Genomic DNA, 20,187 nt, shown 5'->3' with positions numbered 1-20,187 from the left:
GGGATACAGTGGTGAATACAGCAGATGAAGTCCTTGTCCCCATAGAGTTCACAGCCAGAAGGTTTTGCACATGAAATGCAGTTGGAAAAAAATTGCAGATGAAGTCCCTGAAACCCCTCCCCCCAAAAAACTACCTGGGAAGAAATCTATGGGTATCAAGTTTATATTACTCTCCTAAATATACAGTTATGTAATAATATCCATTAAAGGACTATAGAAAAGGGTCAATGGTGTTTATTGCCGTGTTGTTCAAAATAATGAATTAATTAGTATTTTTAGATGGGGAATAATAATATGCAGTAATTAAAGTAATGTCCTAATGAGATGTGTAGCGATATGGATTCCTCTCCAAAACACAGTTAAAAACAAGTTACAAGCCTTGCAAGGCCTTGGAGAAGGCCTTGAGTTCAATCCCCAGCGCCAAAAACAAAACAAAAGAAAAAGAAAAAAAACAAGTTATAGAACACAAGAATTGTATAGTACAGGACAAAAGCATATTATTATATACCTCAGTATAATATTGTACATGAAAAAAACATAATATATCATTTGTGTAAAAGTTTTTAAATATCCAGGACAATACTATGCATTATCATGGGGACATATATTTATTATAAAAGTGGAAAACCCTTCAAAGTATGACCACACATCAATTTGGGGATAATGCTTATCACTCTTGGAGGTGGGAGAGAAGGTTGATGTGTTAACAAATATTAATAAAATAAAAGATTTAGCAAATGTGGCAAAACTCAACTATTGTTAAGTGTGTCTGGGTGAATGGTTATTTCATTATTTGGAGTGCTTTTCTGTGTTAATTATTACTACTTGTAATAATTAAAAACAGATGAAATTTTATGTGCTACTCCTCTGTTTCTGTGGCATGCACATTTCTATGTTCAGATTGGTCAGGTTTCAGGAGCATTGTTTGTGTCTCACCAGCAGAGGGCGCTGCTCCATAGCAGATAGAAGATGGGGCATTCCCATCCCTCCTTACCAGTGTAGCACCAGCGCCTCTCACAAAAGCAGTGTTCTACCCTTGTATGGGAAAGAAAGTTATTTTAAGTACATGTAGCTTTCTTTCTGTTTGTGAAAAGGGGCACAAAATGCAGCCATTTGGATACACACATTTTCCTGAACATTCCCAGCCTTGTCTGTTTCTCCGACTAAGAACGCAAGAAACATTACATGCCGAGAGCATCCTTTGCTGTTGCATGAGCCAGCCTTTCTGCTACTTTTTGGTGAACTTCTTTGCCATTACACTAACTGGGGAATCTTCTCTGTTCTAGATGGAAAAAGATTATTCTTACCTGAAGGAGATCTGTGATCATCAAGCAGAACAGCTGAGCAGAACCAGCCTAAAACTGCAAGAGAAAGCATCAGAGAGTGATGCAGAGATAAAAGACATGAAAGAAACCATATTCGAATTGGAAGATCAGGTGGAACAGCACCGGGCTGTCAAGTTACACAATAATCAACTCATTAGTGAGCTGGAAAGTAAGTGAAGTCACATCCAGGTGAAACGTGGAACAGGCCTGAGTAGGATGCTAAAGAAACTGGTATTCGCAGGTGACTGTGAAACAGTTTTTAAGAATGTGTGTGTGTCTAGGATCTAAGAAGAGTCTTTTGACTACTCTGTAATCTCTAAAGAATAATGGCACTTAAGAAATAATCATTAATCTCTTGGGGCTGGGGATGTGGCTCAAGCGGTAGCGTGCTCGCCTGGCATGCGTGCGGCCCGGGTTCGATCCTCAGCACCACATACAAACAAAGATGTTGTGTCCGCCGAAAACTAAAAAATAAATATTAAAAAAATTCAAAAAAAATTAATCTCTTAAATTAAGTCAGAAAGTAAATGACAGAAGAGATTATTAACCATGAGTCAGTAGACAAAACAACTACGAGAAGGAGCATGTGTATTTCAAATGTTAGGTACCAATATGTGTCGTGAGGCTGCTGCCTCTGTCTTGAGACAGATACATGTGACATATTCTACCACTTAGTCTGTTTTGAGTTTAGCTGTGACTGTGTTCACATGGACTTTTTCTACAGATAGTCCCGGTGTAGGAGAGGGTCATTCAAAATGAACTGTTTACTACACTCATCAAGTACAGACAATGTGCTGTCTTTTGGATCTGATGGATAGAGGTTCAGAGTGGCGTGAACAATGTGTGCCTTTGGTCTGAGGGAGAAAACAATTCCAACATGTGTCCCGTTGACAGTAGGATATCAGATAACAGATGTTGGCCACTTCTTACTATAGAGACATCAATATATGATTTATTTATAAGCTCATTGTTTGCTTTGACTAGGGAAATATTTTTAAAAGATTAAACATTGCCTGCTTTGTTCAAATAAGTTTTATAAAATTATCACATCTAATGTGTCTTGCTTTTATAACAAAAGAATTATGTACAGAGCTTTTAATACTAACACATTACTAAAAATAGCTTAGTTACCTGAGAAGTTCCCCAATATGTACGATTAATCCTCATTATTCACAGATTCTGTGTTCATGAATTCACCTACTAACTAAAACTTATTTGTAACCCCAAATCAGTACTCATGATGCTTTCGTGGTTATTTTTGGAAATTCACAGAGAGGTGAAAAATTAGAGTCATCCTACCACTTACATTTCCAACTGAGATCAAAAACTCTGTCTTCTTATCTCAGTTCTGATACTGTATACCAGTGTCCTTTTTACAGTCTACTAATGCCATGTTTTTAGTATTTTTGTGCTTGTTTTTGGTGATTTTGCTGTTTAAAATGTACCCCTCTACCACAGTGCAATACTGAAGTGCCTTCTGCTGACCCTAAGTATAAGAAAGCTGTGATAGGGTCGGGCACGTGGCACACGCCTGTAATCCCAGCAGCTCGGGAGGCTGAGGCAGGAAGATCTCAAGTTCAAAGCCAGCTTCAGCAAAAGTGGGGAGCTAAGCAACTCAGTGAGACCCTGTCTCTAAATAAAGTACAAAATAGGGGTGGGGATGTGGCTCAGTGGTTGAGTGCTCTGAGTTCAATCCCCAGGACCAAAAAGAAAAGAAAGCTGTGGTGCACCTTGATGGAGAGTCATGTGTGTCAGATAAACTTGTTTCAGGACTGAGTTTTGAGCCACTGGCATGAGTTCAATGTTAATGAGTCAACAACCCAGTGCACTTAGAGAAAGAAAGAAGAACTTCTTCAATCTGCTCATAAGACTGCTCTGGAAAGTGCTAAAGTAACACATATAGTGCAAGATGACGCTATGGAGAAGATAGAAAAGGAATAAATTTATGGATTTGTGAGATGGAGGCCAAAAGGAAGTATAGCAGGCAGCATTATTGCAATGTCAAAAACCAAAGAAATTTACTTTATATGGCTCAGGATCAGGAAAATGATCAGTCCTCATTGCACACCCAGAAGGTGTGAGAGAAGTTAAACTTGTGAGCCAGAAAGGTTCTTCATGCTACAGAAGATTTTAAAAATATCTTTCCCGTGTCACAAAGAGAGGGAAGAGCATGTTTCTAATACGTTTAATATATTCATTTGGCAGACAAACCTATGTAATGCAAACAGTGTTTTAGTTAATGAAAGATGTTGTGACCAGAGGCTTATAGGAACCTAACTCTGTTTTTCCCCTATGAGCAGAGATTCAGTCCTTGCTAGTTGAGTGAGCTTGGCAACTTTATGTAGCTACCACAAATAATGAGAATTGACGTCTACGCCTGTGTGATAGTACCTGTTCCATTCCTCCTTAGACATGATGAACTGTAGAGTCTTGGCTCTCAGTATCACCCAGGCTCAACAGTGGTACTAGGATACAATTAAAGACTATTTCTAAAGAGCACTGCCCTTGAAAAAAGTAAAGTCAAAGGAGATGAGTTCTGTTTTGTTTGGGTTTTGTTTTTGTGGCATATTGCTATTGAGAAAATGGTTGTATTGTCTTTAAATTCTTAAGAGTCAGTCCAGACACAACCAAAAAAACCAGTGTATAATTAGTGTCCACAGCAAATTTCAGGCCCATCCCCAGTGGTTATATCATAATCTATCCAAGACTGAAAAATAACACAGAGCATCTTTTAAGGGCTTTTAAACTTCTGTTAGGAATATTAAGGTATTATTAAGATATATTTTTGTTAGGAGAACCAGGCACACTCAATTCCAGCCCTAATCACTCCTTCCCATAAGAGTCTTGAGAGAAACATGCAGAACAAGAAAAAAAAGTGAAGAAGGATTTTCTTACTCAGGCATTGATCCCGAACACGGATTCTTAGGCTCCACTGCTGGAATAGGATGTGACCATAAAGATTTGTTCTTTAACCTTCTCTAGTGATTCTGATTCATATCTTTAATAGACATGTGCTGCTCTAGAAGAAAGAAACCATTCAGGAACTTTACCTGGGTGACTGACATGATGAGAACACTTAAATGGCTCTGATAGCCTCATGGAGCAAATTGGAGACTTGGAGAACCAGTGAGGAAAGTTGTTCTTAATTTGGGAGAGGTGATCAAGCTGTTAGAATATCCCTGGGCCCAGATTCTGTCTGTGCTCAGAGATTCTGGAGCCCATAGGTCTAGAGCTGGTGTCTTACAAATCTGTGCTTTTGAAAAGTGCCGCATGTGATTCTGAGGTTTAACTATGATTAAGAACTGCTACTCTAGAAATACATTTCAGATTCACAGGAGTAATAACCAGTTACATCCTCTATTATACAAAAGCCCTCTACCTTTCAGTGATAAAGACTATTCAGGACAATTGTGTGCAAATAGCAGGGAAGCGCCCAACACAAGTGTGTAAGTGTGAACAGCTATTGAGGTCTTCTCTTATAGTGCCACATGGTGGTACTTCTGGTTGTATATCCTAAAAAAAAACCCCAAAAACAAAAAAAACACTACTTATTTCCCAAATTATCCCAATCCCTGTCTTGGAAGAACCTTCCGCTGCTAGCTCCCCGTCTGCAGGGTGCTAAAAACTGAATTTATAGTGGAAGGGATGGATTTGCCTTATTGTGACCTGTGGAGCTGTCCCTCTGTTTCCCAGCTTACTTTCTCTCAGAAGTCTCACAACGTTTTCAACTCCTGTCTCAATCACTTGTTTCTAGGCAATGTGATCAAATTGGAGGAACAGAAGTCAGACTTGGAAAGGCAGCTGAAGACCCTGACAAAGCAGATAAAGGTGAGTGGGGTTACAGCTGTGAACAGGGACCTTCTCCATTGTCTCACTATAAATGGTTCTCAGGGTTTGGAAACATTAGGAAAATACCAGTTGCCCTTTCTAAGTCTGCTTTCTCACTGAACATTTCAACAACTTGAGCCTTCCTGTTGGCAGGAAGTAAAATGAAATCAATTGTTCAGTTTTAGGATGGAGAATTCTGTGACTTGAGGAAGGAATTCCCATCTGTGCCTCTTCTTAGTAGGGAGACAATATGAATGCAGGGCCTCCCTGTGTTCTTCCTTGGTGATTGATATGGTGATTCTGGGCCCCTGCCTGCATGTTTGCCCTAGCAGGCGTTTCTCACAGGTGTGGGCTCTGGCATTTTCAGGAGGAGACAGAGGAATGGAGGCGGTTCCAGGCAGACCTGCAGACTGCAGTGGTTGTGGCCAATGACATCAAGTGCGAGGCCCAGCAGGAACTGCGCTCTGTTAAGAGGAGGCTGCTGGAAGAGGAAGAGAAGAACGCCAGGCTACAAAAGGAGCTGGGGGACATGCAGGGCCATAGCAGGTGGGTTATGGGCGGAGCCCCACCTCCATGAGTCTGATGAGCACCTGAACAGTGCTTTGGCTTCTCACTTAATCACTGTGCATGAGGCTGTGTTATAGAGACAAAAGCTTTTGTGTCTCTCTGTGCCAGGTTCTATGATGTCTTTTCTTTGATCAGTCTACCATTAACCATGCTACTTCCCTACTTGGAACCTTCCAAATCTAGGTTCAAATCACTGCTCTCATGGGCTATTTCAAATAAGGCCTGACAATACCCACTCTATTAAAAAGGATAAGTTAGCGTGGAAAACAAAAGATCTTGCAGATTCATGACTTCCCCTTCTGATGTGTTAGCACAAAGGCCCTATTGAACAGGTGTTTAAGAGGAAGGTATTCCTAAGGTGAGCTTAAAACTCATTATTATTTAAAATTTAAAGGGAGGGGGACATAGATAAAATTATAAGCAATATTTTAGACTTTGACTAATAAGATGTTATCTTTCCCCAATCAGGAGTCACTGTCCTTAACTTTGAATATTAGGAAATTATTTTTGAGTTTCTAGATATCTTTCAAATGTAAAATATAGTCTTATAAAATCAGATTTAGTGGGTTCTGAATTTTGATGTGTACAGTTTACCCTAAACTTGTTTTTCCAGGATCAGAAGGGGTGTTTGTTGGCTTGTTTCTGCACCTTGAGGTCTGATGTTCTTTGATCATGAGTGTCATGACATTGGAAATAGTGCACTTCTTCTCAGAATTCAGTTCTATCATAAATTTCTATCATAGAATCATAAAATTCTATCATAAAACCTGCTCCAATAAATCCCTGCTCCTTTGTTTATGACTTTTTTATAAAGTGGCCTCTAGAGAAGGAATAATGTGTCCAGTTTCACACTTCAGTCTTGAAAAAACCAGAATCATTATTTCCCAGTCACCCGTCTTTCCTCTAGCCACAGACGTGATTTTACAGGAAGGCAGGAGATTTCCCAGTGTTCCCTGCTGAAAGGACTACAGGATCACTCTAGTTTGCTTTTGCGTCTGCCTTTGTCTGTCTTGCTTCCATAATGTCCGTCTTTGGAAGAAGAACTAAGTCATAGTTTTTGTTGCTTCCTATCTATGTTATTTTAAAGATAAATGGTAAAGACAAACCCTGAGTTTTCATGGTGTTCCTAAATAGGTTATTGTATGAGATATTGAATCTCTTCCATAGATTCTAAGATACAGGCTCTAGCTCTACGTAATAGGAAATCTCTGTGTGTCCAGACAGTCCAAGGCTTCATACACTCTGCACCTTCACATTTAAAGTTATTTTTTCTTTTAAACACAGAATGTTTCTTTCTCCCCACCCACCTTTTTTTTTTTTTTTTTTTTTTTTTTGGTACCAGGAATTGAACCCAGGGTTGCTTAACAACTGAACCATATCCTCAGCCCTTTTTGATTTTTTATTTTGAGGTAGAGTCTTGCTAAGTTGCTTAGGGTCTCCTGAATCATTGGGATTATAGGCATGTGCCACTATGCCCAGCTCCTGTGATTTTTTTTTTCCCTTAGGCCTATCTTCCAAATCTAGCAATTTAATCACAAAATCACAATTTTATCACAAAACCTTTCAAAATTTTAGAATTGACACCGATCAGAACATGGCACATTACGGGAAACCATTGGCATCAGAATGTTTCTTGCCTGTCATTGCATTTGGCAGAACATCAGATAACTGCTGGTGATGGTTTCTTGTCTGATTTTTCACTTGTCTGGTAAGCTGCTCCCCTTAAGGAGTTGACTGTTTGCCGGGCTCAATGGCGTGCACCTGTAATCCTGGCAGTTCAGGAGACTGAGGCAGGAGGATTGTGAATTCAAAGCCAGTCACAGCAATGTAGTGAGGCACTAAGCAACTCAGCTGAGACCCTATCTCTAAATAAGATATTTTAAAAACTGCTGGGGATATGGCTCAGTAGTAAAATGCCTCTGGGTTCAATCCCTGATACCTAGTAATATAATAATAATAATAATAATAATAGCAGCTGACCATTTCAAAGTTACTCACTAATGGCCCAGCTACCTCCTGCACCTACCATGGACAAGAATGGAAACCAACTAATACCTCAAAGCTCCTGCAGCAACTTAGTGTTTCCATCTTGACTGAATAAGTGCTTGACACTTAATTTGACTTTGACAGTCATCTCATAAGAACTCAAAGGTCATTCTTGGCTCAGCCACAGCCACAGAACTTGCAGAACACCCTCTGATGAGGTCCTCCAAGCACAACTGAGAGAAGGTAAGAGCATCCTGAAAAGCACCTTAACTGTGACATGGGGTTAACTGGTTCGTATTCTCATTTTGAACAGATTGATATTCAAGGAGATTGTTAAGAGCTGGGCTGATAGGTGGGCAAATGAATGATGAGTCTAGATAGGAAAACAAATTAGCACTTGTTACCAAGAACTCAGTAACTAAAACAAAGTGGGATATTATTTAACTGATTAAAGATCTTCATTCCTGTTACATTTTCAGAGATATTTTTGTTTTATTTATCAATTTTTCGAGATGAGGTCTTGCTGTGTTGCCCAGGCTGGTCTCCAACTTGTGCATCCAGGGGGACCTCCCTTCTTAGCCTCCTGAGTAGCTGGAACTACAAACTCCTGTCACCACAGCCAGCTGATGTTTTCTATTTATTTATTTTTTAAATTTTGGAGTAAGAATAACTGATGTTAAGATTCATGGGAAATTAAGGCAGTGACATTCTTACACCAGTGTCCCCTTCCTAGACCTGGCTCCATCATATATAATAGTGTTTCAGGGTCCCTTTAAACCATGCTATTCTGAGACTGGTTGGTCAACTGGCCTTCCCATAGTGGGAAAGTCAGAAATAAGTGCCAATACTCCATTTATTTGGTACAATCTTTGAACCTCAGTTCAAAAATCTCTGAATTTTAGTTGTGACTTGTGGGCCTGATTTTTCTGTCACAGAAATTTGAACAAACCTGAAAGCAGTCTGTGTTTTACTAAATACATAAATTAATAAATAAAAGGATAATGAAAAACTTTCTCAACCTTGGCTTTTCCCATTTTGAACAATTAAGAGAAAGGCATCCAAATGAAGACTTTCAGCTGGGTGCAGTGGCCCATGCCTGTAATCCCAGTGGCTTGGGAGACTGAGACAAGGAGGATCCCAAGTTCAAAGCCAGCCTCAGCAACGGCGAGGTGCTGGGCAACAAAATAGGGCTGGGGATGTGGCTCAGTGGTCAGGTGCCCCTGAGTTCAATTCCTGGTACCAAAAATAATGAAGACTTTCATTGAAATTAAAACACCAGATCTGAGGTTGGGGGTATAGCTCAGAGGTAGAGTGCCTGTCTACATTTGCAAGGCCTTGGGTTAGATTCCCAGCATGAGGGGGAGTGGGGTCATCAGATCTTCTTCCTAAAAAGTTGAGTTCTGAGGCCTGGTCGATATCATGATTCTATAGGCCACACACAAACTTTGTTAATGAAAGACATTGTTGATGTGCAATACATGATATGGGCTTCGTGAACAGTGGCAGAGAATGACCCATATGCATTTATTTCTCATTCTAAAAAAGTTAAAGCCATTATTTTTAGGATGGCTTACACAATTCATACTGTGTTTATCATATAACACCAAACAAGCATCCGTGGAAGATATCTTAAAAAGAAAGAGGTCATTGAAAACACTTAAAATTTGTTTCTAATTAAGGGCATTTGCTTCCATGATAGAATATCTCAGATCACATGTGTTTAGGCCGTACCACCCACTGATTCTCACATTGTCCCAGCTGAAGTGAGCAGTGTGGTGGCTTGTCATGTGCAGACTCTGCTGGAATTGGCTTGTAACTTGCATGTGCACATCCACGTCACGCCCTAACATCACTTGTGTGTACCTGTGCTGCCCTGTATTGTTCTTAGCGTTCTAATATTTCACAGCTGCTCAGCAAGTGTTCTGTAGCTACTGCTGAAGGGGAAGTATGGGAGCTGGAAGTATATATTCTTGGGAGCTAAGATGCAGTCTGTGATACTAAATCCCTGGCCTTTATAGAGGGGGCCAGTTCCCATGGAATTCCTAACCAATTTCTGAACAGACCTCACCTTAGCTCCTACAACTGTCACGACCACTGGCATTTCATTTGACCCTTAATGTAAAAATTAGTACTCTTGGTATCCTTTCACTCCAGGAAGCATAATCTCTTCATTTATATATTTCTTTCATAGTTTAAATTTACAGGTTTAACATTAAATATATAGCCTGTAATTGTACTTTTTTTTTTTTTTCTTTTTTGGCTGTGCTGAGGATTGAACCCAGGGCCTCACACATGCGAGGCAAATGCTATACCTCTGACGTGTATCCCCAGTCCTAGTCTAAGCCTAAAGGCCTACATCTGCCTGTCTGGTTCCTGATCCCCATTTTACAGATTTGTTTTGATATGACTCCCTTAAACCCTTAGGATTTTTAGTCTGTCATAATAATTATATATATATATTTTAGCCTTGATAATAGAGGTAAGCATGAACCTCTCTATAAATGACAGTGGGGCAGGTGTTTACCTGGACATCTCTGCTTCTCCAACATATTTCTTTGTTGGAGAAGTTCTGCTGGAAGGAGCCTCGTAATGGCATTTTGAAGTCTTTGACATTTTTCTGTCTGAAAACCTTTGACTTCTAAAAAATATTGTATAGTGGGAGTGAAAGCTTATTGGCCCTATTGTGGGTATTTGCTTTTCTCTGTGGGACAGTATAGGCTGTTAATTCTTATGTTATAAACGAAGACCCCGTTGCCTTACGTCACTCCTTTACCAGCCTTCCCTTCCATTTCTATCTTCACAGCTCCATGGTCTCTGTCAGCTAGCAGAGCATTTGGTGGAAGAAAGACAGTCCAGCCCTTGCCATGATTGGAAACTACAGCCATTTCTATATGAAAGGGGGAGTCTATAGAGGAGAAATTACTGCTTTATAAAGAACCCAGTTGTTTTGTGTACATTCATTGTTCCCCACAGAGTCATTGCAATCAAGTCTCTTTACTTTTTTCCTACATTCTGGAATCAACTCATGCATGATCAAAGATAATCTTTTTGTCCCCCCCTCAGAAGATTCAGTGTTCTCTTTTTGGAAGAGTAAAATGAAGTTCAGAAAAAAAATTAAAAACAAGTCCTTTGAAAGAAATATTTTATATGCAACCTGAGTGTTCAGAAAGAATAACTGCATAGCAAACTCCAAGTGTTGGTGAATGTATGGGTTCTCCTTTTGGAGTTTATTTTTATGCTGCCTTTTGGTATAGTATCTGATAATCTGAGAATTCACACTACCCAAGGCAAAATAAGAAGCCGTCTGCATGATGCCTTATTCTGAAGAAGTTAGAAAGTTCTGCTCCCTTTTATCAAGTCTTGATTCAGCCTTTCCAAGCGGGGGTCTCGCTTTATTACCCCATCTGAAACAAGCTACCACTAAGCTTTGGTCTGTTTTCCAGAATCTTTATTGAGCTAAACATAAATAGATATTTGGTTGATTATAAAAGATGAAGTTAATGCAGTAACAGTGCTAACTGAAAACTAATGAAGGACAACTTACAACAAAAGACTTGTAAATAAAACTTACCATGAAAACTTAAAAGATTTTTAATGCAGAAGTATACAATTCAGAATTGGGAAGAACATTTGTAAATATCTTTACCTGATTCAGCAAAGTCCATCAGGCAAAAGCCTACTACTGTACTTCTCATGTGAGGAGACATTTACAGTGTATACAGTGTAGGGTTGTTAGCTGCATCATGCATGCTAAGGATAAAATAGGAGTTGTTATCTAATAAAGGAAAAATTAGGATCAAGAATGCTCTTTAAACTCAGGAAGATGTTTTGGGGAATCAAACTGGGGAGTACAGATTCACTAGAAATATTTAGCTTTGTGTGGGAAAGAAGGGACATTAATGTCTTCTCTGTAAAAATAATTAAGATACTTGCTGAAATTGTCTAGTAGGATTGAAATTTTTATTCTAGGAGATATTTACTTCAGATTGAGAATTTTTAGAATGACATAAAATTTACTTGCTGGGTGTTTTCAAATATAAACAACAGTAAATAAGAAAACAATAAGAAAAATGCAACCTCAACTTAAAATGCAAAACTGTGTTCACATGCACATTTTGATCTATCTTTACTCCAGGTACTGTTGAATATTTTTATATGTAAGAGTTTATGAAGTGCTAAATAAATATGTTATTATTTAGAAGAGTCTGTTGTTTGATTTTTAATCATTGATCATGTTGCTTCGGGACCTTTATGTTGCTTTAACTTTTTTCCTTAATATATTTTCAGAACTTTTTTCCCTCCATGCTGTGACTCAAATCCAGGGCCTTGTACATGCTAGGGAGTACTTTATCACTGAGCTTATATCTCTAGACCCTAGTTTCAGAACTTTAAAGTAACTAGAATTTGAAGTAGAAATAAGCTGGACTTGAGATATAAGTTGTTGAGAATAGGTTGAAATGGAATGTGAATGTAACTTTTAATGATTTCATTGTTTGAAAAAAGGAAACGTGAAAACATTATTTTTGCATAAAGTAATATTTAAAGCAAAATTCTAGAGTATCAGAAAATAGTAATACATAGAATTTGAAGTCTAGGTTGAAATTTTAAAACTAGTTGAAATTTAAAAACAATTAGATTGATGATTTAATAATTTGATTTTTTTTCACCGGGTATGGTGGCTCATAACTGTAATCCCAGCAGCTTGGGAGGCTGAGGCAGGAGGATGGAGAGTTCAAAGCCAGCCTCAGCAAAAGCAAGACACTAAGCAACTCAGTGAGACCCTGTCTCCTGTCTCTAAATACCTCTTCTTTCTTTCTTTTCTTTTTTTTTTTTAATGTGGTGCTGGGGATCGAACCCAGGGCCTTGTGCATGCAAGTCAAGCACTCTACCAACTGAGCCATATCCCCAGCCCTGTCTCTAAATAAAATACAAAATTGGGCTGGGGATGTGACTCAGTCGAGTACCCCTGAGTTCAATCTCCAGTACCAAAATAATGATAATAATAATAATAATATGATTTTTCTTAATTATGAAGTAATATGTGGGAATACTAATGATGAACTGGAGCTATGTAAAGAAAAATAGTAATCCTTTTCCTTCTTTTGTCATCATCCTATAAGGTAATCAGTGTTAACAGTATGTGTATTTTTCTTTATCTTTCCCTTTACTCATATATCATATAAATGTACCAGTAGGGCTCATTTTTATATTTTTTATAAATTTAGAATTATATTCTATACAGTACCATGCACCTTCACATTTCAGTTGATGTGTCCTGGGCAATATTACAAATCTAAGTAATTTTAATAGCTGCATGGTATTCTACATGGATCTGAGAATATCAAATGCTGGGATGCCAAGGTTACATTTTTGAATCTTTTTTCCCCCTCAAATAATGGTATAACATAACCGTATATGGTTGTATCTTAATTTATTAATTTATTTACTTATTTACTTTTGATATTGGGAATTGAACCCAGGGCCTTAAGCATGCTAAACACACACTCTACCACTGAGCTACACTCCCAGCGCCGTGCCCCACCCCTCCACCTTTTTTTTATAGGATGGGTTCCTAAAAATATGATTGTTCCATTAAAGAGTATTCATGTTTTTATTTTCATAGATATTGCCAGATTATTTACCTTAGAGCTACGATTCTTTAGTCTTTTTTTATTATTTATTTATTTATTTTGTAGTCATGTATGGACAGCATGCCTTTATTTTATTTACTTTTATGAGGTGCTAAGGATCAAACTCAGTGCCTCACACATGCTAGGCAAGTACTTTGCCACTGAGCCACAGCCCCCGCCTGCGTGATGGCGTTAGTCTTGATGAGAATACCCACTTCTACGTAGACTTATCAACTGGGATAATATTAATTTTATTTTTTGCCATCAGGATAAGCAAAAAAATATATATTATTAACACTTTGCATTTCCCTGAGCATATTTTTATATGTTTACTAACCATTTGCATTTTCCCCTGCTAGAAATTGCCAGTTGATTAGCACTTTTACCTAGTTTTTTTCACTGAACTGATTATTTTTTTCTTACCAGTTTATAAATTAGTAGTTATCACAGTATAATATGACTCTTATGGAAAATTTCATATTTTATAGGATCTCCATTTATTTACTTATTTTAGTTGTGATGCTGGCAATTGAATTTAGGAGTTCACACATGCTAGTGAGGCACCCCCCAGCCCTTACATTGTTATATAATATAGTCTGTTTGTATTTTCCTTTATTGTTTCTGAGAGGATTGTTTTTAGGGCTTCTCCTACCCCAGTATTATGCAAATAGACTTTTCAATTTTCTTCAACTATTTTATACTGTCTCTCTCACTCACACACCACACACAGAGAGATCCTTGACCATCCTTTGTGTATTTAATCTGATGTGAGGTATGGTTTATTTTCCTCCAGGTGAATAGCCAGTGGTGCCAGCATCATTCATTGCCAAAACCATTCTTTGCCCACTAAGTCAAAACCCCCACTTTTCATTGTTCATTTCATCTCTATCCAAAGAGACTTCCCAAATATGCCTCTTTTTCTTTTGAGTTAGTTCTGCTTCAAATATTTTAATGGAATTATTACCTTACTTATATTGTTTTTCAAGCGCAACCTTTCATTTTAAATTGTCATCTTTCATCTTGTTCACATTTTTTTTTAAATTTTAAGGTAGAGGGCTGGGGATGTGGCTCAAGCGGTATCCCGTTCGCCTGGCATGTGTGCGGCCCGGGTTCGATCCTCAGCACCACATACAAACAAAGATGATGTGTCCGCAGAAAACTAAAAAATAAATATTGAAATTCTCTTGCTCTCTATCTCTCTCTCTCTTTCTAAAAATAATAATAATAATAATTTTAAGGTAGATGCTGTCAAGAGTGTCTTGTTTCCTGTCATAAATTTACAAATGTCTATTCTGTCTTGAATAAAGTAAGTCTCCTCATTTTATATACTGAAATGTCTTTGTTGGTCAGAACTTTTTAAATATTTTAATTTTCAAATATTTGTATTAGGGGATTCTTTTTCTCATCACTGACCCTTGCTTGAATTGATTAAAGTGTGTCAGGGTCCATATTTGCTTGAGATCCGTATCTACAGAAGCTGTTTAAATGCATTTGCTTTGCCTCTTAAGCTGGAGGGAAGGCTCTTTAAGGTAAATTGAAACTCAGACTACAGGGGGAGCAGGTGTCTAGTAGGGGAAATTCCTTTATGTCTAGTTTTTTCTCTGGAGAAACTGGAATGAAGGAGCCAACTTCCTGGGTTTGCTGTTGTTTGGCCCATATGTCCACATTAGGTCCATTCTGTGACTCTCCTGACTTGTCCCTTGTTACTGTTGCCCTTTGTGCCTGGAATGACCCATTTCTAGCTTCTCCAGACAATCCGGTCTTCATCTCCTTATCCTTTGCAAAGATACTGCATGCTCCCTAGGCATCATATGCCTCTCCATTCCTGGCCTTTGAGGATGGGAGATACTAATGGGTTTTTTCTCATACCTCCATTTTCTTTGCAAGGAAATTAGGGAAAGCCCTTTGGTATTTTCTCTCCCCAACATACACACTTATTCTGTGTAACAGAAACTTAAAATTGTATAGGTAGTATCTAGTTTCCATTGCTGATGCAAGATTCTGCACTATTTCTCTTACTGTGTTGAAATTTGGAGATTAAGATGTGTTTCAATTGCTGTTTTTTTCCTCTTTGTTTTACTAGTTCTGAATGCCAATATGGCAATTGGAAGGTAAAGTTCAGAAGATACTGTTTGACACCTAAGAGAATACTTCATAATTTCTGTCTCACAGCAAAGTGACAAACTTCTTTTAGATTTGTTTTATAGAGCTGAGGCTGTAGCTCAGTGCAAAAGCACTTGCTTAGCATGTATTATGCCCTGGGTTCATTCCTCAGTATTGGGGGGGGGGGGCGGGGGGAGATTTGTTTTGTGCAAAACAGTAAAAAAGTATTTTGAGAAAAGTATATTTCAGGCAAGGGCATAGAATGAGCAAAATGCAGAGGTAGGACATAAAAGGAACAAAACTTGATTATCTGGGTTGAGTTCAAAAACTAGATGGGCAAGTGGAATTCAAAGGCAGTATGCCCGAACGGCCCCAGGAGAGGCCTGGGGCAGGGTCGTTTCCAGGAGCCACAGCAATTGTAATCATGTGTTTGGCATGACCAGTCCTTTTAACAAATAATCTGCCAGTTGTGAATTTAACAGTGGTGTAATTCGGTGTCTCCCAAGTGGAATTACTTAGGTTTTTGAATACTTCAAAAATCATCTTGTAGGGCTGGGGATATAGCTCATTTGGTAGGCCCTGGGTTCAACCCCAGCACCAGGGGGGAAAAAAAATCATCTTGTCTTGTGTAGGAGCTCACCTATGCTTAAATTGAAATAGACTACACCAAGTCGCATCTTGATGAAGTGAATATTGTAGAAAATCAATGTCATTTGAAGACTCTGTTCTACAACCAAACAAGGAAAGCAATGAATTGGAGAGATTAAATGAAATTTTTAGAGAAAAAAATAATTATAGACATATATGCGCATGCACACACATATAAAAACTAAGGCATGTAAGGTAGACTTCCACTCTGTGAGTGGCGGACATGCGTCTCACTGTGGCTGATGGGTATGCGCATGGTGGGTTCATGTGCCAAAGTATCTGACCTCTGTTTGTCATATTCAGATTATTTGTTACCAGCTCCTACAAGCAAATTCTTGCGTAAAAATAGTATTTATTTACTGAAATAAATATTGACATCATTTTTAAAAATATATTTAAATAAATATAATTTTTAAATATATTTAAGATATTTAACCTTTTCTTAAATATATTTAAAATAAATTTTAAGAAGAAACTTTAGAACCTTTGTGTGCCTCCATGGAACATTCAGGCATTAAGGAAAATTTGACAAAAGCATAACCAGTGGAGCTGGATTTGCATTTCAGATTCCCTACTTAAGAGCCATGGGACCTCTGTCAAACTTTTCCTTCTAAAGTAAGGTATAATAGTATGGAATTTTATAGAAAATTAGTATCAATAATGTTTTAAAGATATATGGTATACTTTCTAGCATATACAGAGACGTTATATACACTTATTTTGCTAAAATTATAATGATTATAGTTTTATACACAGGGAGAAGAGAGAAGACATTCTTTATTTCTGTTGTTTTAAATATGTCTCCTTAACACAAAATACAAAAAATTAATTTCTGTTAGTAGTGGTAGGGGAACCTATATGTTAGAATTATTGAAAGATATGTTTGTATGTAGTCATATTTACAAAATCATCTAAGTTGTACTTTTGGGTGAGAAGAGATTTTCAAGGTATATTTGATTACATGTGTGATTTTTATTTTCAGGTTGACCTTAGAACCTAAACTCGGTCTTAAAGGCAATAACTACTCTTGAACAAATATGTACCTGATAGTGGTATCTTACAATTTTTCTTTTATTTAATGCATTTGCTGATATACACCTGGCTACATGCATTAAATGTTTCTTAATATTCTTTGTGGGATGCAGAATTCCTATTTTTTTAAATAATATCTTCATTTTATTAATTTATTTTGATGTGCACTGAGGATAGAATCCAGTACCTTACACATGTTAGGCAAGCAGCTATACCACTGAGCTATAAGCACAGCCCCCTCTTTTTTTTTTTTTGAGGTGCTGGGATTGAACCCAGGGCCTTGTGCATACAAGGCAAGCACTCTACCAACTGAGCTAAGTCCTCAGCCCTGTATTTTAAAACAGAGGAAATGTAATACTTCATTTGTTGCTGGGTTCTAACAATTCAAAAACAATCTGGTATAGGGAATTTCGGGGTTTATTTAAAAATAAAGTTCAAGCTGGAGTACCTCTTAGCTGAAATTCTTGGGACCAGAAGTGTTTTGAATTTCAGATTTTTTTCACATTTTAAATACTTGCATATTCATAATTAGGTATTTTGGGAAGGGACCCAAGTCTTTACCCGAAATTCACTGATATTTCATATACATCTTATACACATAGCCTGAAGGTAATTTTATACAATATTTTTAGTGCATGTGTGCTTTACCTATACTTGTCCTATGGGGTTGTGTGGAATTTCCACTTCTGGCTTTATGTCAGTGCTCAAAAGTCTTAGATTTTAGATAATTTTAGATCTCAGATTCTTAGATAATGGATGTTTAACTGTACTAATAAAACCAATAGGGGCTGGGGGTATAGCTCAGTTGGTAGAGTGCTTGTCTTGCAAGTCCAAGGCCCTGGGTTCAATCCCCAGCACCAAAAAAAAAAAAAAAAAAAAACCAATAACATTCTTAACTGTTTTCTATGTTTATTCAATTCAGACTTTGTTTTGTGTATCCCTTCTACACACATGTGAGATACACACACACACATACATACACACAGAGTTATATGATATGGTGGGTATCTAGTGGGTATTTTTCTAATCTACTTACATAATTTGCTTAGCTTCCTCATACTGACTGATCATTTGAAATATCATCTTTGGTATCTGAAGGCAGGGCTTTATGGTTTTCTTATGAAGTCTATGTGAGTCTTTTTAATTATCATTTGATGTTTTGAATCAAAGAGAAAATTAGGAATACCTCAACAGAAGGTAGGATCCTCCATTTTATTCTTATTTAATTAACAAGGAGTGAAATTAAAATTAATTTTTAGAAAATGATCTTCCTTAGAGATACTTTGATAGCAAGTCATTTAAGTGGACTGGTAAGAAGGTATCCTACCTTGTTGATGATCTTTGTGATAAAAAGGAGGTTTTTTTTTTTTTTTTTTTCCCCTGCTTAGACCTAACCTTATTTTATTCTTTTTCTACTGTTTGTTTTTTGAGACAGGGTGTTTTCTATGTTGCCTAGGCTGGCCTCAAGTTCCTGAACTCAAGTGATCCTCCTGCATCAGTCTCCTGAGTAGCTGGGACTGTAGGTTGTGCCATTGTGCCCAGCTCACCGTCTGGTTTTATACTGTGTAACACAAGGAGGAAATACAACAACTAACTCCTTTCATTAAACCTTTAATTTTGTTTTTAAACCAAACCCCCTACAATTTCTGATAGTTTTTTCCAAAAAAGTTTTGAGTTTGCTAATTTTGTTTTCACTCAAAAGAAAGGGAAGTCAGGTCAAGAGTGTAGGGCAGAGTGGTTTAAGTGTTTTAAATTAAAACACTGATTCATTAAAATTTTCTCTGTTGATTACACAGCAACAGAAGAAAGCAAAGAGGATTAAGGATGTTAAGTAAATTCAATTGCAGAAGCTTATTAAGGTTTCTTTCAGAAAGATCAGGAAATAAGTATTTTAAACTTCTACTGACCTTATTAATATATACTGCCAGAAATATTTTATTTGATCCATTCTCATAAATTAGTCATCTTGCAAAACAGCTGTGGCAATATGATTTTTTTTTTTTCAGCAGTGATTTAGCAATCAGAGGTTGGGAGTTCTTGTGTTGACTCATTCACAAGGAGATTAAATGACATGAGACGAGGAAGCCATGCATGAGAGGATAGAATCACATATTCTGTCTTTAAAAGATTCTCCTATGAGTCTGTGCAGGAATTTAGGAACCACACCAAGAACCTACCAGAAAATTTGGGTGGCCAGACACAGTGGTACACCCTTGTAATTCCAGGGGCTCAGGAGGCTAAGGCAGAAGGATTGCAAATTCAAAGCCGGGCTCAGCAACTTATTGAGGTCCTGAGTAACTTAGCAAGACCCTGTCTCAAAATAAAAAAATTTTTAAAAGGCTGAAAATGTGACTCAGTGGTTAAGTGTCCCTGGGTCCAATCCCCAACACCAAAAAGAAAAAAGAAGGAGAAAAAAAATTCTGGTGAGAGTAGAAGATTAATAGCACACAGAATTTAGAGGGTCAACAGGATATTGAAGCAGGATTCTGTTGTATATAATGTATCGCACTTTAGTTGGCTTAGGCAAAAAGATATTAAATGGCTTGCAGAGTTGTTGGGAGGGCTAAAGAAACAAGACTCCTAGCTAAGCTTCCAGGATGAGTTTCCAAAGTCCCTTATGTCTCCACCATGTTGGGGAGCCTTAAAATTGAGAGGCTGCCTGCCTAGTTGGAAAGCTACAACCACCATTGCCAATACTAGAAGCAACTTGTCTCTGTTACAGTCTGTATCACCATAGTGAATGCCCCATGCCCTGCCTCTCTCCCTGAGTTCAGGTCTCACTCCAGATCTTGCTCAAGTGTTTCTGATTGGTGGAACCTGAAATCTTAGCTGCAGGAGAGTCCCAAAATTTCATCTTTCCAACCTCTGAGTATGCTACCTGGGGTTTGGTACAAATGTCCACAAGCTAATCAGCATCTGCCATTGATAGGAAGCTAAATGTTTAAATAAACATTTAGCTTCATTTTTTCATCATTTGCAGAGTAGACTCATTTATTTAGAGGTACCATCAAGTCACTCTACATATAAACATTATTTCTGACCATTTCCTAGAGAACACCTCTTTCTGA

At 37.8% G+C, this 20,187-nt stretch overlaps 1 protein-coding gene across 10 annotated transcripts in view; it reads left to right on the top strand.

The window, feature by feature from the left end:
• Window positions 1–20,187, top strand: part of Specc1 (sperm antigen with calponin homology and coiled-coil domains 1) — a 287,982-nt gene that overhangs the window by 184,937 nt on the left and 82,858 nt on the right. For 9 of the 10 annotated variants that reach the window (XM_058572014.1, XM_058572018.1, XM_058572013.1 and 6 more), the window contains 3 exons: window positions 1,287–1,494; window positions 5,080–5,153; window positions 5,521–5,699. In XM_058572014.1, coding sequence (XP_058427997.1) covers window positions 1,287–1,494; window positions 5,080–5,153; window positions 5,521–5,699 — 461 coding nt within the window. Of the gene's footprint in view, window positions 1–1,286; window positions 1,495–5,079; window positions 5,154–5,520; window positions 5,700–10,509; window positions 11,908–20,187 lie in introns of those variants that run through there. The other variant, XM_046422046.2, reaches the window with a different exon arrangement.

This window comes from Marmota monax, unplaced genomic scaffold (assembly GCF_021218885.2).
Source record: "Marmota monax isolate L192 unplaced genomic scaffold, Marmota_monax_Labrador192_F-V1.1 WCK01_AAM20220418_F8-fsc00311, whole genome shotgun sequence".
Taxonomy (NCBI): Eukaryota; Metazoa; Chordata; class Mammalia; order Rodentia; family Sciuridae; genus Marmota; species Marmota monax.
The sequence above is the reverse complement of the archived record's forward strand: the minus strand, read 5'-3'. Positions and strand labels throughout refer to the sequence as shown.